At 42.8% G+C, this 16,173-nt stretch overlaps 2 protein-coding genes across 2 annotated transcripts; both read left to right on the top strand.

The window, feature by feature from the left end:
- The first annotated feature begins 602 nt into the window (after positions 1-602).
- Positions 603-2,060, top strand: LOC141796579 (shaker-related potassium channel tsha2-like). Its single transcript, XM_074677786.1, has one exon. The coding sequence runs from the start codon at positions 603-605 to the stop codon at positions 2,058-2,060; it is 1,458 nt and encodes a 485-aa protein (XP_074533887.1).
- A 2,788-nt stretch (positions 2,061-4,848) lies between these two features.
- On the top strand, positions 4,849-12,672 carry LOC141796527 (potassium voltage-gated channel subfamily A member 1-like). The gene is made up of 2 exons (XM_074677703.1): positions 4,849-5,442; positions 6,052-12,672. Exon 2 carries the CDS (start codon positions 6,319-6,321, stop codon positions 7,792-7,794), a length of 1,476 nt encoding a protein of 491 aa, XP_074533804.1. The 5' UTR covers positions 4,849-5,442; positions 6,052-6,318; the 3' UTR covers positions 7,795-12,672.
- Positions 12,673-16,173: the final 3,501 nt, after the last annotated feature.

Below are 16,173 nucleotides of genomic sequence, written 5' to 3'. Positions count from 1 at the left end.
TTCCCCCATGTGACAGGAATAGCCCCATGATTTCATGAATGAGAGACCTGCAAGCTGAGAGACTCCATTTCTGAGGTGACTCCGGATCTGGGAAAACTTGCCGGACCATACTCTCAACTAAACAAGCCTGAAGACTCTGATGATAAGCACAAGAAAACAGAGAGGATTGCATTTGTAAGGCTGCATGTTTACTCTGAAATCAGTGCACTGCTGCAGGGAAGTGAGCGGGTGTGAGAGGGACAGCGGCAGCAGCAAGTGTCATCTGGTCTTCCAACTTGGGGAGGGCTTTGGAGTTTAAAATGGTGTGAATATGATAGCCATTGCCATCGGTAGAGCTCATACAAGTGGATATCTGTCTGTACCATCGAAAGTTGGCAGTTCAGATGCTCTAATCTGACAAAAGGACGCTGTAAATAAACAACAACAACAACAACAACAACAACAACACGGATTCTGGATATTTTTCTTTAAATAAGAGGGACTTTTCCTGTGTCTCAGGCGGCTGCATGAGAAAGAGAGTGGGGAGGACACACGGGCAAAAGGGCAAGAGGAAGGCACCGAGGAGGTGAGCGACGGATTTACCCTTGAAGGGGTAAAAAAAGATGACTGTGGTGTCTCAGGAGAACCACGACGAGACTGTGGTCGTTACCCCTTTGTTGCAAGATGCTGCTGACCTGGAGCCTGCGGACCAGGAGTGCAGCGAGAGGGTGGTCATCAACATCTCAGGGCTGCGCTTTGAGACGCAGCTAAAGACACTCGCCCGGTTCCCGACCACACTTTTGGGAGATCCGCGTAAAAGAATCCGTTTCTTTGACCCACTGAGAAATGAATACTTCTTTGACAGGAACAGGCCCAGCTTTGACGCCATCCTCTATTATTACCAGTCAGGAGGGCGGCTACGGAGGCCTGTGAGTGTTCCTGTGGATATTTTCTTTGAGGAAATAAAGTTTTACGAACTCGATGAGGAGGTCATAGAGCTTTACCGGGATGATGAAGGCCTCACAAGGGAGGAGGAAAGGCCACTGCCTGAGAATGAGTTCCAGCGCCAGTTTTGGCTCCTGTTCGAGTACCCGGAGAGTTCAGGACCTGCACGGATAATCGCCATTGTATCTGTGATGGTTATTTTGATATCCATCATTATTTTCTGCTTGGAGACGCTACCTGAGTTTAGAGAAGTCACCGCACCACTTGACAGTCCCGCCAACGGGAGCGCGACCGGTGACGCCCCCAGCCCATTCACTGATCCCTTTTTCATGGTGGAGACACTTTGCATCGTGTGGTTCTCCTTTGAATTCACCATGAGATTCCTCTCCTGCCCAAGTAAAGCAGCTTTCTTTAAAAACATCATGAACCTGATCGATGTTGTGGCGATAGCTCCATATTTTATCACCCTGGGCCTTGATTTGGCCGAGCATGAGGGCAGCAGTCAGCAGGCGGCGTCTCTGGCCATCCTGAGGGTCATCCGTCTGGTCCGAGTTTTCAGGATTTTTAAGCTTTCAAGACACTCCAAGGGTCTCCAGATCCTCGGCCAAACTCTTCACGCAAGCCTGAGGGAGCTGGGGCTGCTAATATTCTTCCTCGTCATTGGAGTTGTTTTATTCTCAAGCTCTGTTTATTTCGCGGAGGCAGAAGACCCCGAGACTGTTTTCACCAGTATTCCTGACGCATTCTGGTGGGCAGTGGTGACAATGACCACTGTTGGATATGGAGACATGTATCCCTCTACCATAGGGGGAAAGTTCGTTGGATCTTTGTGCGCCATCGCCGGAGTGCTAACCATAGCTCTACCTGTACCTGTCATTGTGTCAAATTTCAATTATTTCTATCACAGGGAGAACGAGGAGGAGGAAAATGTTCAGCACGTGCATGTGACCTGTGGACAGCCACCGGAGCAGGTGCAGCAGCTGCTTCAGCTCACCCTCGGTGAGAGTGATTCAAGCAAAAGCAGCCCGTCGCTCTCCAAAACTCAGTCCTACCAAGGAAGCGACGATTTGGAAACTCTGACATATTCAAACGTGAACCCACATGAGACATACACAGGCAAACTGACTGATGTGTAGAATCAGCTGTTTGTAAACTATTTTTAGTCTTGGTGGGTTTTATTCCAGTGGACATAAAGTCAGGCTCCTTCGGGTCAGATGTGGGGCTGTTTTACGCATTGGAATCCAAACATGAGGCTTTGGTAAAAACCAACATGAGCTCCTTCAACTTACTTTACAAGAGAAAATCATTCCTCGCATTGCTGTAACCTCTTATTTTTGTGTGTTGTGGGGGCTAAAGGTCAAAAACAAAAACTAACTAATGGAGAGCTGTGCCTGAGAGCCTCAAACAAGGAGCCAAAATATGTGAAAAATGTGGGTTTCATGGGACATAATCAGCCACGAGCTAAAACTTAAAATAACCAAAGAAAAAAATATTAAGAAACTGATTCTAGTCTGAAAAAGACAAGGGAAGGCTGCTTTTTGCCTGTTCTCAATGTACCAAAACTTTAACCAAAGCCAAAGAGAGGGACTAAGCCGTGCGTCATAGCGCACACATGACGCAATAGGCCCAGCCAAGACCGACACTGACACATAAACCAAGACATCCATCTCCCTGACACACATGAGTTTGCGAGACTGGGGGCTTGTGGAGGCCTTTAGTGTGTCTCTGTGTGTGTTTCACTTGCTGTTCTGTGGAGACTGGTCGGTGTCATCTGAGTGTAAAGCAGGACGCATGGTTGAACACCACCTAAAGTAATCTTCAAACAGATTCAGTCAGTTCCATCCAAAATCAAAGTGTTGCCAGTTAATTTGTCTGTATGATTTTAACTTTTTGAAATCAGTTCAGAAATGACTTTTTCCAGACAGTGCAGTGATGAATTGTGGGTAAACTCCCCCTTGCAGTATTAACCCCTCTTTAAGTGCCATATTCATAAATTGAAATTATACTTCTTGATCCTGTAATATGGTCCCTTATCACAGCAGCCAGAACACGGGCTCTGAGCGCCACTCTGTGGATGATAAATGACCCTGCAGACGACAACACTCCTATTTAGGCTCTGCTGTTCGCAATGTGAACACTTCAGCTTTGCACTGTTGCAGCTGCTCACACCTGATTCAGACAGAAACCCCCTGAGACAAGCTCCTGAACTCATCCGGATGCTTTGGGATTGTTAACTATCCTCTCCAACAGAAGCCTCGCTGCCCGCCTCCTCTGTTAATACAATGAGCTTTGTTTTCTGCTTACTTGCAGGAGGCAGACGATTAGGTGAGGCTTATTCCTTCATGAAAATAGCAACGAAATACAAGCGTGGGATTCCCTGCTTCTGCAGAGCACTGGATCATTTTCTCACGGATTTTCGTCAATTGTTAGTGTTGCAGAGACTTAACAATGGGAAATCTGCCTTAATGGACTTTGTGTGCATCAGTAGAAGAAAAACAACATTCATACATGCAGGCTTTTTAAATGACCACGCTTTACTTCTATAAAAGCCTTGTGTAAATGCTTTATGTAAATCAGACTCTTCTATTTTCTTCTGCAGCTTTTGATGCAAAGTGAGAATGGCAACTTCATGTGTTGTTAACTTGCAGCTCGCTGTAACATGGCCCTGAACATTACGATGCAGTGGTGCATGACCTGGGTTCATTGTGAATTTTAAATTGTAATAAAACATTTATTTTTATAATTTAAACATGTATGTGAACTTAACTTAATTTTTTAAAATAAATAAATGATGAACCAGAAAAATTACCACTCACTAGTTTTCTCTCAGTAAACTCTGATGAGTCGCACAGAAAACGAACAAGTTGTGAAGAAAGTAAATATCCATGCGCATTAATTAATTCCGTTCACTTTATCACTTTTGGTGCTGAATGATGGAAAAAAGGCGCAGGAGCAGACAGTGGGTGTTGTGCCACGAAAGCAATTAACTTAATAAAACGTCTTTGTGATAAATGGAGAGGTTATTAGGCTGGAGGCTCGTTTTAAAAACTGAGCTCTGCTGACCTGATTTTGTGTTGAATGTGTGATTTTGGAAAGACAGGAGTTTGTTGTTATGAGTCAGTTTTGCTCTGACCCTGTCTGTGTTCTGGGCCCCGAGACACACACCCACCCACACACACACTGCTGACCCTCACAGTCAGCAGCGTAAAGCTATTCTCCTCTGTAACTCTGTGGAAAAAGGCTGATGAGTTTTCGCTTCTTTTCGTCCTCCTCTGAGGTAAATTAATCATCTACGCTGTCCTTGGTGCTGAATCTGATCCCCCCCTGTCCGCTGCAGAGCGCTTTAATGCCAAAAATCTCTGCGTTTCTTTATTATGCAGTGCTCCTGAAGTCGTGCAGAGCAATTAGTGAAGTTTGGGAACATTTATGATTAAAATGAAGCATCATATTGAGTGGGAGACATCCAGGATGCAAGCTCTATTTGTTGTGATCATCCACACAGACAGGAGGATGATTTCACATTTCATACTGCACACTGTCAAAAAATGACAGTTGTCAATCAGATCTGGTCTTACAAAAGCTCAGATGCGGAGATTATCTGCCCTTGAAACTTGCATCTAACATCCGCCAAACCCCTAAATCCTGGATTGACAGGGTGAAATTGTGACACATCCTCTCATAAACAGCTGATGGGATCGATTTCTTAATCACAGATGATCTCAGATCTTACAAACTGTGAGTTAAGAGGTTTTGTTAGGCCTCCTCTCTGTCCTTCTTTGCAGTGTGATTGCGCCAGTGCTGGCACACGAGCGCTCTTGTTTTTGTGGTGTATGGAGAACTTCTGGCGGCGTGCTTTAGTAGAGCCGGTCTGCATTGCGTCGAAACCCTCCAACTCCTCCTCCTCCTCCTTCTCCCCTCCCCTTCTCTCCTTTTCCCTCACCATCCCTGCACTTGCATGTAAAATACACAGCAAAACTTGCTTGACATTGTAGGGAAAACATTTGGACCTCGCTGCTGCTTTTTCCCGTCTCTGAATTATTATTTATTTCCTTTCTCTTTTTTTGTTTTTGGCTCGAGCTGAAACACATTCTGCGCGTCATCCTGTCTACTCGCAGAAAGCAGCAGATTCCTGCTGATGCAGTGATGTCTGGAAATGCCAAGAGCTCGCTTATTGCCCCTTACTGTATCTCCCCCTCCTGAATTGCAGCGCAAGATTTTCTCCTGCAGTGTACTGTAAAGCTGCTCACACCACCGTGCCGCTGCGTGAGCAACTCCCGGGGCTGAAGCTTCTCCATCTCAGGCTCTCCTCATGATTTTTCATCCCGTGTGATCTCATCGTGCCTGAAGATGTTTAGATCTCTCCGTGATCGCCTCTGTTAGGATGGCGATGGAGGGCTCTGGGCATGTTTTTCTGCTAGGTGCAATGTAAAGTTGCCACATGACACCCACTGGTGCCCTGCCGTTGGATGATTTTGCTCGAGGACAAGACGCATTCAAGACCTACAAGAGCAACTCACGGTAAGCCTCAAAAACGCTGACTTAAGCAATACACATCGATGTGATTGTTTTCCTTGTTGGCTTAAAACAATCACTGCATTGCCTCTGTATTTCTGTATTTAACAGATGACTTAAGCATCTTTCGCCCTGCAGTACTCATAAGCTGTGATGTAGAAACGTGATTTGGTATCAGTATCAAAAGCTATGCGTCACATCATAACTCAGGCTGGCCAGTGTGTCGTAGAATACATCATTACAATGCATGTTTAAGACACAGATCCTTCTGTTATATGTTGAACTCAGGCACAGAAGTATCATGAATGTGGAAGACAGCATAAGAATGTCATGTAGTGTGGACCAGATCATTAGAAGTACCAGAAAATCATCATAAACTTGCCACCGAGCATTACATAATGCCAAAATTAAAGAAATAATGTGGAAACTCCTCCTAGATGTGTTTGTTTTTACCGTCACTTCACAGGACCTGCACTAATTGCAGGCTGAGGGAAGCAAATAAATAAGCTGCAAAAAATGCTGAGCCATCAGATTTCTTGGCCGTTTGATCCCATTATTTCCTTCCTCTCCATCTCTCTATTTCTCTCTCCCTCTACCTCCCTCTCTGGGTGACAGAGGCAGCAGTAACAACAGCAGCAGCAGCAGATGCACCGTAGAGCAGCAATGGTCAAGTCAGCGAGAACCGCAGTGGAGCCGCACTGAGGCAGAGCAACCAGCCAGCCCCCCCTTGAATCTGGGGACTTCTCCGACTATTTAAGGGGTGTGGGAAGCTGCGGAGAGGAAAAGTTTCCTCAACCTGAATGCCTGCTTAGTCCGATTAACCAATATCCCAACAAAGCTCCTCTTCCTCTCCCTCCACCTCCTCCTCCTCCTCCTTCAAAAATGACCGTGGTAGCAGGAGATAACATGGAAGAGACCCTGGCGGTCCCTGGCCACCCTCAGGACACCTATCCACCAGACCACAATGACCATGAATGTTGTGAAAGGGTGGTCATCAACATAGCCGGTCTCCGGTTTGAGACACAGTTAAAAACTCTCTCCCAGTTTCCAGAAACACTCCTGGGCAACCCCAAAAAACGTATGCGGTACTTTGACCCCCTAAGAAATGAGTACTTCTTCGACAGAAACCGCCCCAGCTTTGACGCCATCCTCTACTACTACCAGTCTGGAGGGCGGCTGAGAAGACCAGTGAATGTCCCTTTGGATATGTTTTCAGAAGAAATCAAATTTTATGAGCTGGGAGTGGATGCCATGGAGAAGTTTCGTGAGGATGAGGGCTTCATTAGGGAGGAAGAGCGTCCTCTGCCTGAGAAGGAGTTCCAGCGACAGATTTGGCTGCTCTTTGAGCACCCGGAGAGCTCAGGCACTGCGAGAGGGATTGCCATTGTGTCTGTGATGGTGATCCTGATTTCAATAGTCATATTTTGTTTAGAGACTTTACCCCAGCTCAAAGAGGACCCAGCAGGTCGCATGGTGACAGTTGGGAACACTACTGTTTATTACAAGCCAAATATTCTCACTGACCCCTTCTTCGTCATTGAGACACTCTGTATAATCTGGTTCTCCTTTGAGCTGATAGTTCGATTTCTTGCGTGCCCAAGCAAACCGGCCTTCTTCAAGAACATGATGAACATGATCGACATAGTGGCTATCATCCCGTACTTCATCACACTCGGCACTGAGCTGGCTGAAGACCCAGAGAACGAGGGAGTGGGGGAGCAGGCAACATCTCTGGCCATTCTCAGGGTGATCCGTCTGGTCAGGGTGTTCAGGATCTTCAAGCTGTCGAGACACTCCAAAGGACTGCAGATTCTGGGGCAGACCCTCAAGGCCAGCATGAGAGAGCTGGGATTGCTGATCTTCTTTCTGTTCATTGGAGTCATCTTGTTCTCTAGCGCTGTCTACTTTGCTGAGGCAGAGGAGCAAGAATCCTACTTTGGCAGCATCCCAGATGCATTTTGGTGGGCTGTCGTGTCCATGACAACTGTGGGCTATGGGGACATGGTACCAGTCACTATTGGAGGCAAGATCGTAGGATCTTTGTGTGCCATCGCTGGAGTGTTGACAATTGCCCTCCCAGTACCTGTTATTGTGTCCAACTTCAACTACTTCTACCACAGGGAGACAGAAGGAGAGGAGCAGGCTCAGCTACTCAACGTCAGCAACCCCAACATCCCATCTGAAACCAACTCCAGCCGCCGTAGTTCATCCACCGTCAGCAAGTCAGAGTACATGGAGATCGATGGAGATATAAACAATAGCATTGACAACTTTAGGGAGGCAAACCTCAGAACTGGAAATTGCACTATAGCCAACCAGAACTGTGTAAATAAAAGCAAGCTGCTTACAGATGTTTAGACACTAGTTAGGAACTTTGGGATCTCATTGGGACTGTCATATATGGAGTAGACCATCAGTTAGGAATGCTTCATTCACCTCTCCAAAGCACTCAAAGGCATTAGGCCTATAACTATGCTCAGCTATATAGGAAGGAAAAAACTAAGATCTTAGAGTATATGACAGGTAGATAGAATAATTAATTCTTCTGATCCTACAAGTATATAGTTAAAAAGAGAACATTAATTATTACGCGTATACATGACTCCCTGGAGGAATCAGCGTACATGCTGTCTTATCAGAAGACGGCGTGATAATTAAAAATCTTATGCATGGAGTACAGATAACATTTCAGCAAGTTGCACAATGCACCAGAAAAGTCTACAGAGACATGCAAGCATCTGCAGCCGAGTGGTAAGCGCCAAGAAGTTAGGTGACCCCTGCTCCCTCCCCCATCCCCCATCTTCTCTCCCCCCGGCTCCCTACGAAGGATCTACTATTCAGCAAAGCACCTTATAGGAGGAAGACTGATCTCTCTTGTTTGGATGTAAACAGATGGCGATCTACACGCTTCACAGACATCTGCAATGCTGCTGTTTTCCAGCAGATGCTATAATTGTGATATCACCAAGTGATTCAATGCCATGCCCTTTAGACGCAACACAGCACAATGATACAGTGAGCTTCACACGAGCATGATTAGAGACTTTCCATTTTGATATCGGCATGCATGAGACATATCTCACACAATGGAAAGGATGTTCTTTTAGATACCTGCCTCCATCCCCCCTTTCTCATCAGTTTTCATTCTGAGTGCACTGGATGAGTTTTCACTTTGAAATGCTAATCATTTAGAAGTATAGAAATTGAATGTTAAATCTTAAGGGAACAGTACATAAATGAGATCATAGCATGAAAAAAGTAACCTGCATTATGGTCTATTGACTAAGGTACTTTTGTATCCTGGTATATTTAATGCATGACATGAGTATACAGCTTGTTGCAATTCAGGCACTCTGCAGTGCCCTATTGTCAGGGAAACTAAGGAAATCAAATCCTGGATGTTTCTGAATTGCGATGAAATATATCCAAACCCAACTTAAGGATGCAGAGTTTCTAATTAAAAGTAGTTGAAGAAACTAAATATTATCAAAAATGCATATAACCATAACAAGCACCAATTACAGTACTAAGTCAATAGAAGCAGTGCATGGACCTTCTTTGAAAAAGGAAAAGTTAACATATCATTAGTCATGCTTCCATTTCCACAACGAAATTTAGTATCTATTGGTTTAGGATCCGCTAAAAAAAAGGATCAATACAAAATTTCTCTTTGGAGAACTATCCTGACATTAGTTGCTAGTGCCTTTATCCCTTTCACCAACAGGACCAGTGAAAGTGCCTCTGTGTACAATGGGATTTGTGAGGTCAGGAAGAGCTGGTTTACTCTCTGTTCTCGTGTTGATACACTGTTGGTTAAGATGTTAAAGATGCCGATGAGCGAGGTTGAAACAGCAGGTGATTGTGGTCAAAAAAAGATGATCCATGGCTGTTATGCACAACCCAGTTTTCATGCCGTCACGCACTTAATTATGCCCTTAAGCAGCAATGTATTGTATCTGCATGTTTACCGATCCAATTTAAAAGGGAATACCTGTAGGTTTGAAGTATAATTTATTTACGTCTCTTTTTGTTTCGTGCACCACGCATCCTTTCAGGGTCTCTACCTCAGTGAGGTCATTGCAAACTTGCTGCAGAGCTGCAAGCTTCAATGCAGGGCTTCCTATACCATAATGCAAAATGGAACCTTAAGTGTAAACTGCAGTCATGCAACATTGAATGTGAGAGTCCCAAAGCATAGCCTTTACACAAGCACTTACGGCATAGTGTACCACAATCCCACTCCTTTTTTTCACTTAAAGCTACGCACAATCAGAGCATTCATTGTAGAGATTGTTTGACTCTCCTGACAGGAAGAGACTGACTGTTTTTGGTTTCTTTGAAACAATGGTATGTTAAGTTACTGTTGTGTCACAGAAACACACCTGAATGTGTTTCAGCACACACGTACACACACAATCACACACAAACACTTATACATGTGTAAAAGACAGTAGTGATGTAATACTTTAAGTCATGTCGTCCTGCGATCTGTGGGCATTATGATGCACAGCTGAGTGTCGCCCGACTTTTTTGCACAATCATTTTGTTTTGTTGCTTAAACACTTTCTTGCTTGTGATGATTATGTTTTAAAAATAGCGCGCTGTCCTCAGCATAGTTATAAAGAGGCTCACTGCAGGTAGATTTGGACAAATTGTTATAGCTACTTGAAAATTTCCAGCTACTGTACATCCTTCAACACTTCACACAACAATAGTATGACTTTGTACTGTGCTGTATCCTTTTTTTAATTTAGCACTTGCCTCACAAAGTCTTGTTTTCTAAAAAAGCTCCACTGCAGTGCTACTTGAATGTCATAGCCTTTTTCTTTAGGTGCAATTACTTTTTCTTTATGGTGCTAGCACCAGACTACCACTGTTTAGTTACAGCCACAAAATAATTATTTTGAACAAGTGTTTTTTCATCCTTTTATTATTTTTACGTTCTGTTATCAGTGGCTGGTTGGTTAGTTTAGGCCTCTGTTTTCCTTTGATCTATGTACTGTACTGCTGAGGAGTGTCTGACTGAGGCGAGGTGGAAATTTAAGAGCCTTGCTAGAAGTCGGCGGCTTATCAAGAGTGCAAAAAAGATGCAGCCCCGTGTCAGGGATTTTCAATTTGTAATGGTTTTCTCATGTAGAAGGACACCAATGATTCCCCTAACCATATGTTATATTTCCACTTATAGGATGAAACAAGAAAGTTGTAGTCTCTTAATGCAGCTATCAGGAAAAGTTAGCTCTCGTCACAAGTCTCTCATACAAGTGATGTTTGAAAGTAGATGTGTGTGACATATCCCGCAGGAAACAGCAGAGGGTGAAGTGAAGAAAATATAAATGAGATCCCTCACACAAGGAGGGAGTGTATGGATGGTGCTATGCATTCAATTACCCAAAAGAGACATGCATTCTTAACAGCAATAGAATAACAGATAACCTGTTTCTTAGATGCTTTTTTGTAATAAAAAATAAATAAAATAGGAAAACAAATCTATTTTGAATGTCAAAGATAATGCGATCACTTGACGGATAACTCACAACAGGGCTGTTTATGTTCCTCTGTGCTGTGATTTTGTACGGTCAAATGTAGAGGCTGACATTGTGTTGAGAGAAACCCAAGAAAAATCCAAATATAGGCTTTGTAATAGCGTCAGTCCCCATTAAACACACGCGCAGGTCGGACTGGAGTTGTTTTGCAGTCAGGGAACAAAGGCTGTGAAGGGTTCAGTCGAACCTATAAGGCAGTCCCAAAGGAACAGCCCATAATGCACTTAGAGAGGATCTATCTTCAGTTCATCGGACTGATCAGCTGTGAGAGCAAGTCAGAGAAGGTGCCTAAAATGTTTTACATATTCATTTGTTTAGCTTACTGTTAGGTGTTAGGCTTCTGCAAACAAACACGAGTGACAAGATCTAAAAAAAAATGACAGCATTAACCGAATTAAACTATAAGAAAAAACATGAAACGTCATGAGAACAAAATGCAATTTAGCTACAATAAGGTAGAGAAAGTAACCACTATATACTGCAATTACTTACTGAAAACTAGTTTAATGTGTGTCTTTACTTTGTTTTTCTTTTTGGTGGCACATTTAGGAAGAACATGCCATATACTGGAATGTCAAAGACAATATATCCCTCTGGCAAGCCATGATATTGAAACTACTGTATTATGATCAATTGCTATACACTAAATGATTTGAACAAGAAGTGTACTATTTTAAAAAACAAACACATTGTTTTGGTTTGGAGAAACAAAAAACAGGATTCATTCAATCACCATGTCCACATTTTCACCACTGCTGAACCTTACTGCTATAATGTATCTCTACAAAAACCTACTAATCGCAAAAAACTGCATGGTCGATGGACGATTGCATGAGTTTTGCCTTTCAAACTGTGGATCAACTATAAAACAGTTGCATCATTTTAAAAAAAGAAACCCTTGCTTTCATCTGCACCAAGGCTTCCTGTACGGCCCTGTTCAGAAGTAGACGGGAAACGTGTCCTCTGCTGGATTTCTTTAAAGCACCTTAGCGCTGACCTCGTCCCCAAAGTGACGTTGCGGGATCGAGGTCGTGCTGGCTAATCTCTGAGTGTGAGCTAGGACATTAAGGGCTAGTTTCTCAAACTTTATCTCTATTCTCGGACTGAAACGCTCTCTCAAGTGACATTTTGTCTGTTCTTCTCTCAGTCTAGACTGTAGTGATACTGTGTGGTGGGAAACATGCCAATCATGTCCAAGCAGGGCCTACGCCACACACCCTCCTCTGTAACACACTGGTCTTGAGGCATTCTTGTCTGCTTGAGGTCTTGATGTTGGACTGCTTTCCGCCTGCTGAGGAGGCACCAAATGGGAATAAAGGTTGGGGAAGTTTAAGACTTCCTTGCCAAAGATGAGAAAATCTTGTTCGTGTTAGGAGTGCAATGTGTAGAAGTTTTGCTTCTCTGTCGAGAACACGCGTTTAATCTCTAGCAGGGAGAATTTTGGAGCAAAGTGCAAAAAGGACTGTTGAACTCTTCTGCTCTGTTTTTCATCCACAAGCAAACCAAATTCCGATTGTGTTACCTAATCCAACCGTCATTGTCATATTGTGTTCACCAAGGATTATGCTCCAATGTGTTCAGTTTGTCCGAGGATGACAAAGGCATGGTCTGTGATCTATGCAAGGGTTATTTATTTTTTCTTATATCACTTATGATTTCACCTTACATTAACTTCAATAAATTTTTAAGGATCTGCTGGTGTTTGCTCATTTCGCCTCAGGGTGGGGGAGTACGACTGCACACACAGAGTCAGCCTGTACACTAAGATGTCACCGCTTGTTCTGCACTGCGCTAACAGGAGAAATATGCTGCAGAACTGAGTCGTTATGGCGCTCGAGGTCTCAATCTAAATGTCTCCTACGTCTGTACTACGGCAGCCTCTCACTGAAGCCATTAGCAGTGATTCACGGGGCTAAGGTAATGGTTCCACACTAATCCTCTTGTCCCAGGAGAGCCCCGCTTACCTCTGTCATTCTCCGCACATTGCTACACACCTCGGGGGCCTGAAGAGCTCTCCTCCAACTTCCTGAGTCTTTTTTCCCTCTGCATTCACATGGACACGAGACTCAAACACTTAAAGCCACTTTGACAAAGTCATTGGGATGAAATTTACAAGCATTCTTATTCATTTGTTTCCAAAATGTCAGATTACAGCTCAGTCATGTGGTGTTACTTTTACTTCCACAAACAATAAGAAGTTTTGTTTTTGAAAACTGTATCAAAGCATCTGGAAAATATCCTCAACTGAGATCATAAATTAAGTAACTGAGTAAAGATGGCTCTAAATAGCAGCTCTGTATTGACTTGGATATTACTTAGAGAGACCAAGCATTTTTCTACCATCAGCAAACACATGCAGAGGCCAGGAAAACTACAACTACACAAGCAGAGTTGAGTTTTGCGACTCATTTAAAAAGGATAAAACCTTTTGATCAAACTCTAAATCCATCTTTTTCATATGTGATCACTGATAAAATCAGTGAACAAACAGCCACTTCCAATTGTCCTGGTCAAAGGCCAACCAAGTGATGACACTGAAATACTTTGGCGCTGCCTTCTCGGTGGGAAAATGATTCATCACCACATCTGCTCTCTGATGGTGAGTATGAGAGGAGAGGACGGACAGCAGAGGCCTCTCACTGAATGTCGCAGCTCTTCTCCTGTCTGTCCAATCTGTCTTTCTTTCTCTCCCTGACTGTCTCTGTCCCTCTCAGTTTCGACGTCCGCCGCAGGCCCTCGGTGTCTGCAGACCTGCTCTGTGTTGGCTGCACGGTGACCTTAACAGAAGTGAGCCTCCTCTTCCTTGTCCTCTGCATTGCCCTCAGGAAATGCAGCACTCCTCACTCTGCAGGCAGCAGTAAGGGTGGGGTGAGCTGGCGCCGGGCCCACTCTTCTTGCTCACACATACTCTCTCTCTGTCTGTCTTTGAGTGCTCCACAGCTCCACTGGACTGTAATAGCACAGAGCAACCTGCAACCGTAGAACAAGATATCACACCTGCTTTTAATAGATGGCTCTCCTTTCTTCTTTGTCTTTCATTTCCTTTTGTCTCAAAAACCATTTGTAGTTAGCAAATATGTCTTAAAGCTGCACTGAATTAATATGAGCAATGATACAAAGCCCTGTGAGTGATTTAAATAATGAAGTCAAACTTTATTTTTGCATTTTCCTCACACTCTAGAAGCATTTAGGTTTCTTTCACTCCCCTGTTTCGCTCAAACCCTTTTTCTCCAGCCTCCCTCCTCTCATTGACCCAAAGCCCAGCAGCTGCAGCTGTTTTTTGTTTGCTACCTGCCAGCGCCAAACAACAGACACAGTAAGTAACGTGGAGAAGCTTTCAGCTCCTAAATCACCAAATATTTCCTGAAGTTAGAGGAAACCCAATCTTAAAACCCCTCAGCTGTCTTCCACCAACGATAATGACCTCTGGGAGCTACAGCTAACCTTTTGACTCTGGGCGATAGAGGTCTTCCAGCTAAGACTGTCTTTCCTGTGCAGCGCCTCTTTTTACAGCACAACTTGAGAAGCGAGGGTGGAGTTGGATTAGGAGACGACGTCTTGAGCAGATTGTGAGCTGCACTTGCATGCAGATATCTGTTTACAGACATTAATTAAAACGAAAGCGTTGTCAGATGAGACCCTGTAGGATCCAGTGTTGCATTAATACGGATTGCGTTCTGCTCTCTTTGCTCACTGCATGGATTATTTTACAAGGGTTATTTTAGACCTACTTTTATTTTATTTAATTTGTTATGATTCCATTCAATTATTTTGTACGACCAAAAAAGAGAAATAATGAAAATAAAGTACCAAAAACCAAATAATGGAAAAACTATGACATCAGATGAAAGGTGCCTTTTTATTTTCCTTGTAGACGCTTAAAGGAGGTTTGAGGACTGTCTGTAATCAGGGGTAACGACTCTGTTTCCCACCCGCTGTCAAAAGGACATTACTCTTGCCAAGGTGTGTTTGTTTTGGCAACAAATTAGTGGAGATTTATCGTCTTTTTTACACTATTTTTCTTTGTTTCAGACAACTTCTGCAGGAGGCAAAGCGTAGAGGTAATGTCGTTGTGAATGGAGATCATGTCGCTAACTATCACAAACATCTTAACCCGTGTTTAAGCCTGTGCTCTATCACTCTCTCGTTTAGCTTTCTTCTGCTTTTCTGTCTTATTTTCTTTTTGCCAGTTCAGCTCCAGAGTCTAACATTTTCAAAGAAAAGGACAGATCTTAACTTTACTGGGCAGCTTAGTGTCATCTTAGAGGCTTTACATTTACATGTAATAAATGGATTTATAATTTGACCCAGCCACAGATATAGAAAAACAGTATTTACAAATAATCAATTTGGGCGCTGATATTCTCATTCCCATTCAAATTGTGGATAATGAAAGGCAAATATATAAAAGCGAGGCTATTTTAAGATCAAAAGTCCTCACATGGCCTTTAACATAAAAACTGATACATGAATATTATTGTTCCTCCATCAAACTTTTGGAAGGTCTCAACTTTTGAAACTTTTGGTGATATTTTATATACTCTTGACATAAAAAACACGTGTTTTTGTGTTGCCTTCTGGCTGGGTGCAACTTTTTACTTAAATAAAAGTTAAAACTTGTACATTTTAACTTTATAAGACAACATTGAAAATTCTTTGAATTTTTTTTTCATTTTTTTCCCTCCATTTTTTATTTACTTATTTATTTTCATTTTTATTGTTTTTTTTTTTTTTTTTTCGCTTGTATGCCTATGTGCGAGGACAGGACAGTAGACTGGTAGAGCAGAGAATATAGGGCTATGATTGCTACTGTTAGTCCCAACATGCAGGTCATGTGTCTTACAGCTAAATTCATTTGTAAACATTTGGCATAAATGTCAAAATGAAGTTGACCATCCAGTTTAAATAAATGACCATGAAGTTGGTTTGATTTGACGCACGATTAATTAAAGATTAGCCTGGGATAGCTTTAACCACAATGCTGCCACCATTTAGACTTTAGAGCAAATAAATCATCCATAAAGCTGAAATGACTTAACTTTAGAAGTTAAAGCTGTCTATAAAATGTTTTAAATGAAAATTAATTAAATAATAATAATAATAATAATAATAATAATAATAATAATAATAATAATAATAATAATAATAATAATAATGTTTATTGGATGTTTAGTTTACTCTTCCATAAAGGACT

The sequence above is a fragment of the Halichoeres trimaculatus genome, unplaced genomic scaffold, assembly GCF_033239565.1.
Source record: "Halichoeres trimaculatus isolate MK-OKI-2021-1 unplaced genomic scaffold, fHalTri1.1 fHalTri1_scaffold_10, whole genome shotgun sequence".
NCBI classification, from domain to species: domain Eukaryota; kingdom Metazoa; phylum Chordata; class Actinopteri; order Labriformes; family Labridae; genus Halichoeres; species Halichoeres trimaculatus.
Note: the sequence above shows the minus strand (reverse complement) of the source record. Positions and strands in the feature narration are given on the sequence as shown.

What these genes read in the sequence shown, in the direction of transcription:
- LOC141796579 (XM_074677786.1), top strand. Translation starts at nt 603, where the DNA reads ATGACTGTGGTGTCTCAGGAGAACCACGACGAGACTGTGGTCGTTACC.
- LOC141796527 (XM_074677703.1), top strand. Translation starts at nt 6,319, where the DNA reads ATGACCGTGGTAGCAGGAGATAACATGGAAGAGACCCTGGCGGTCCCT.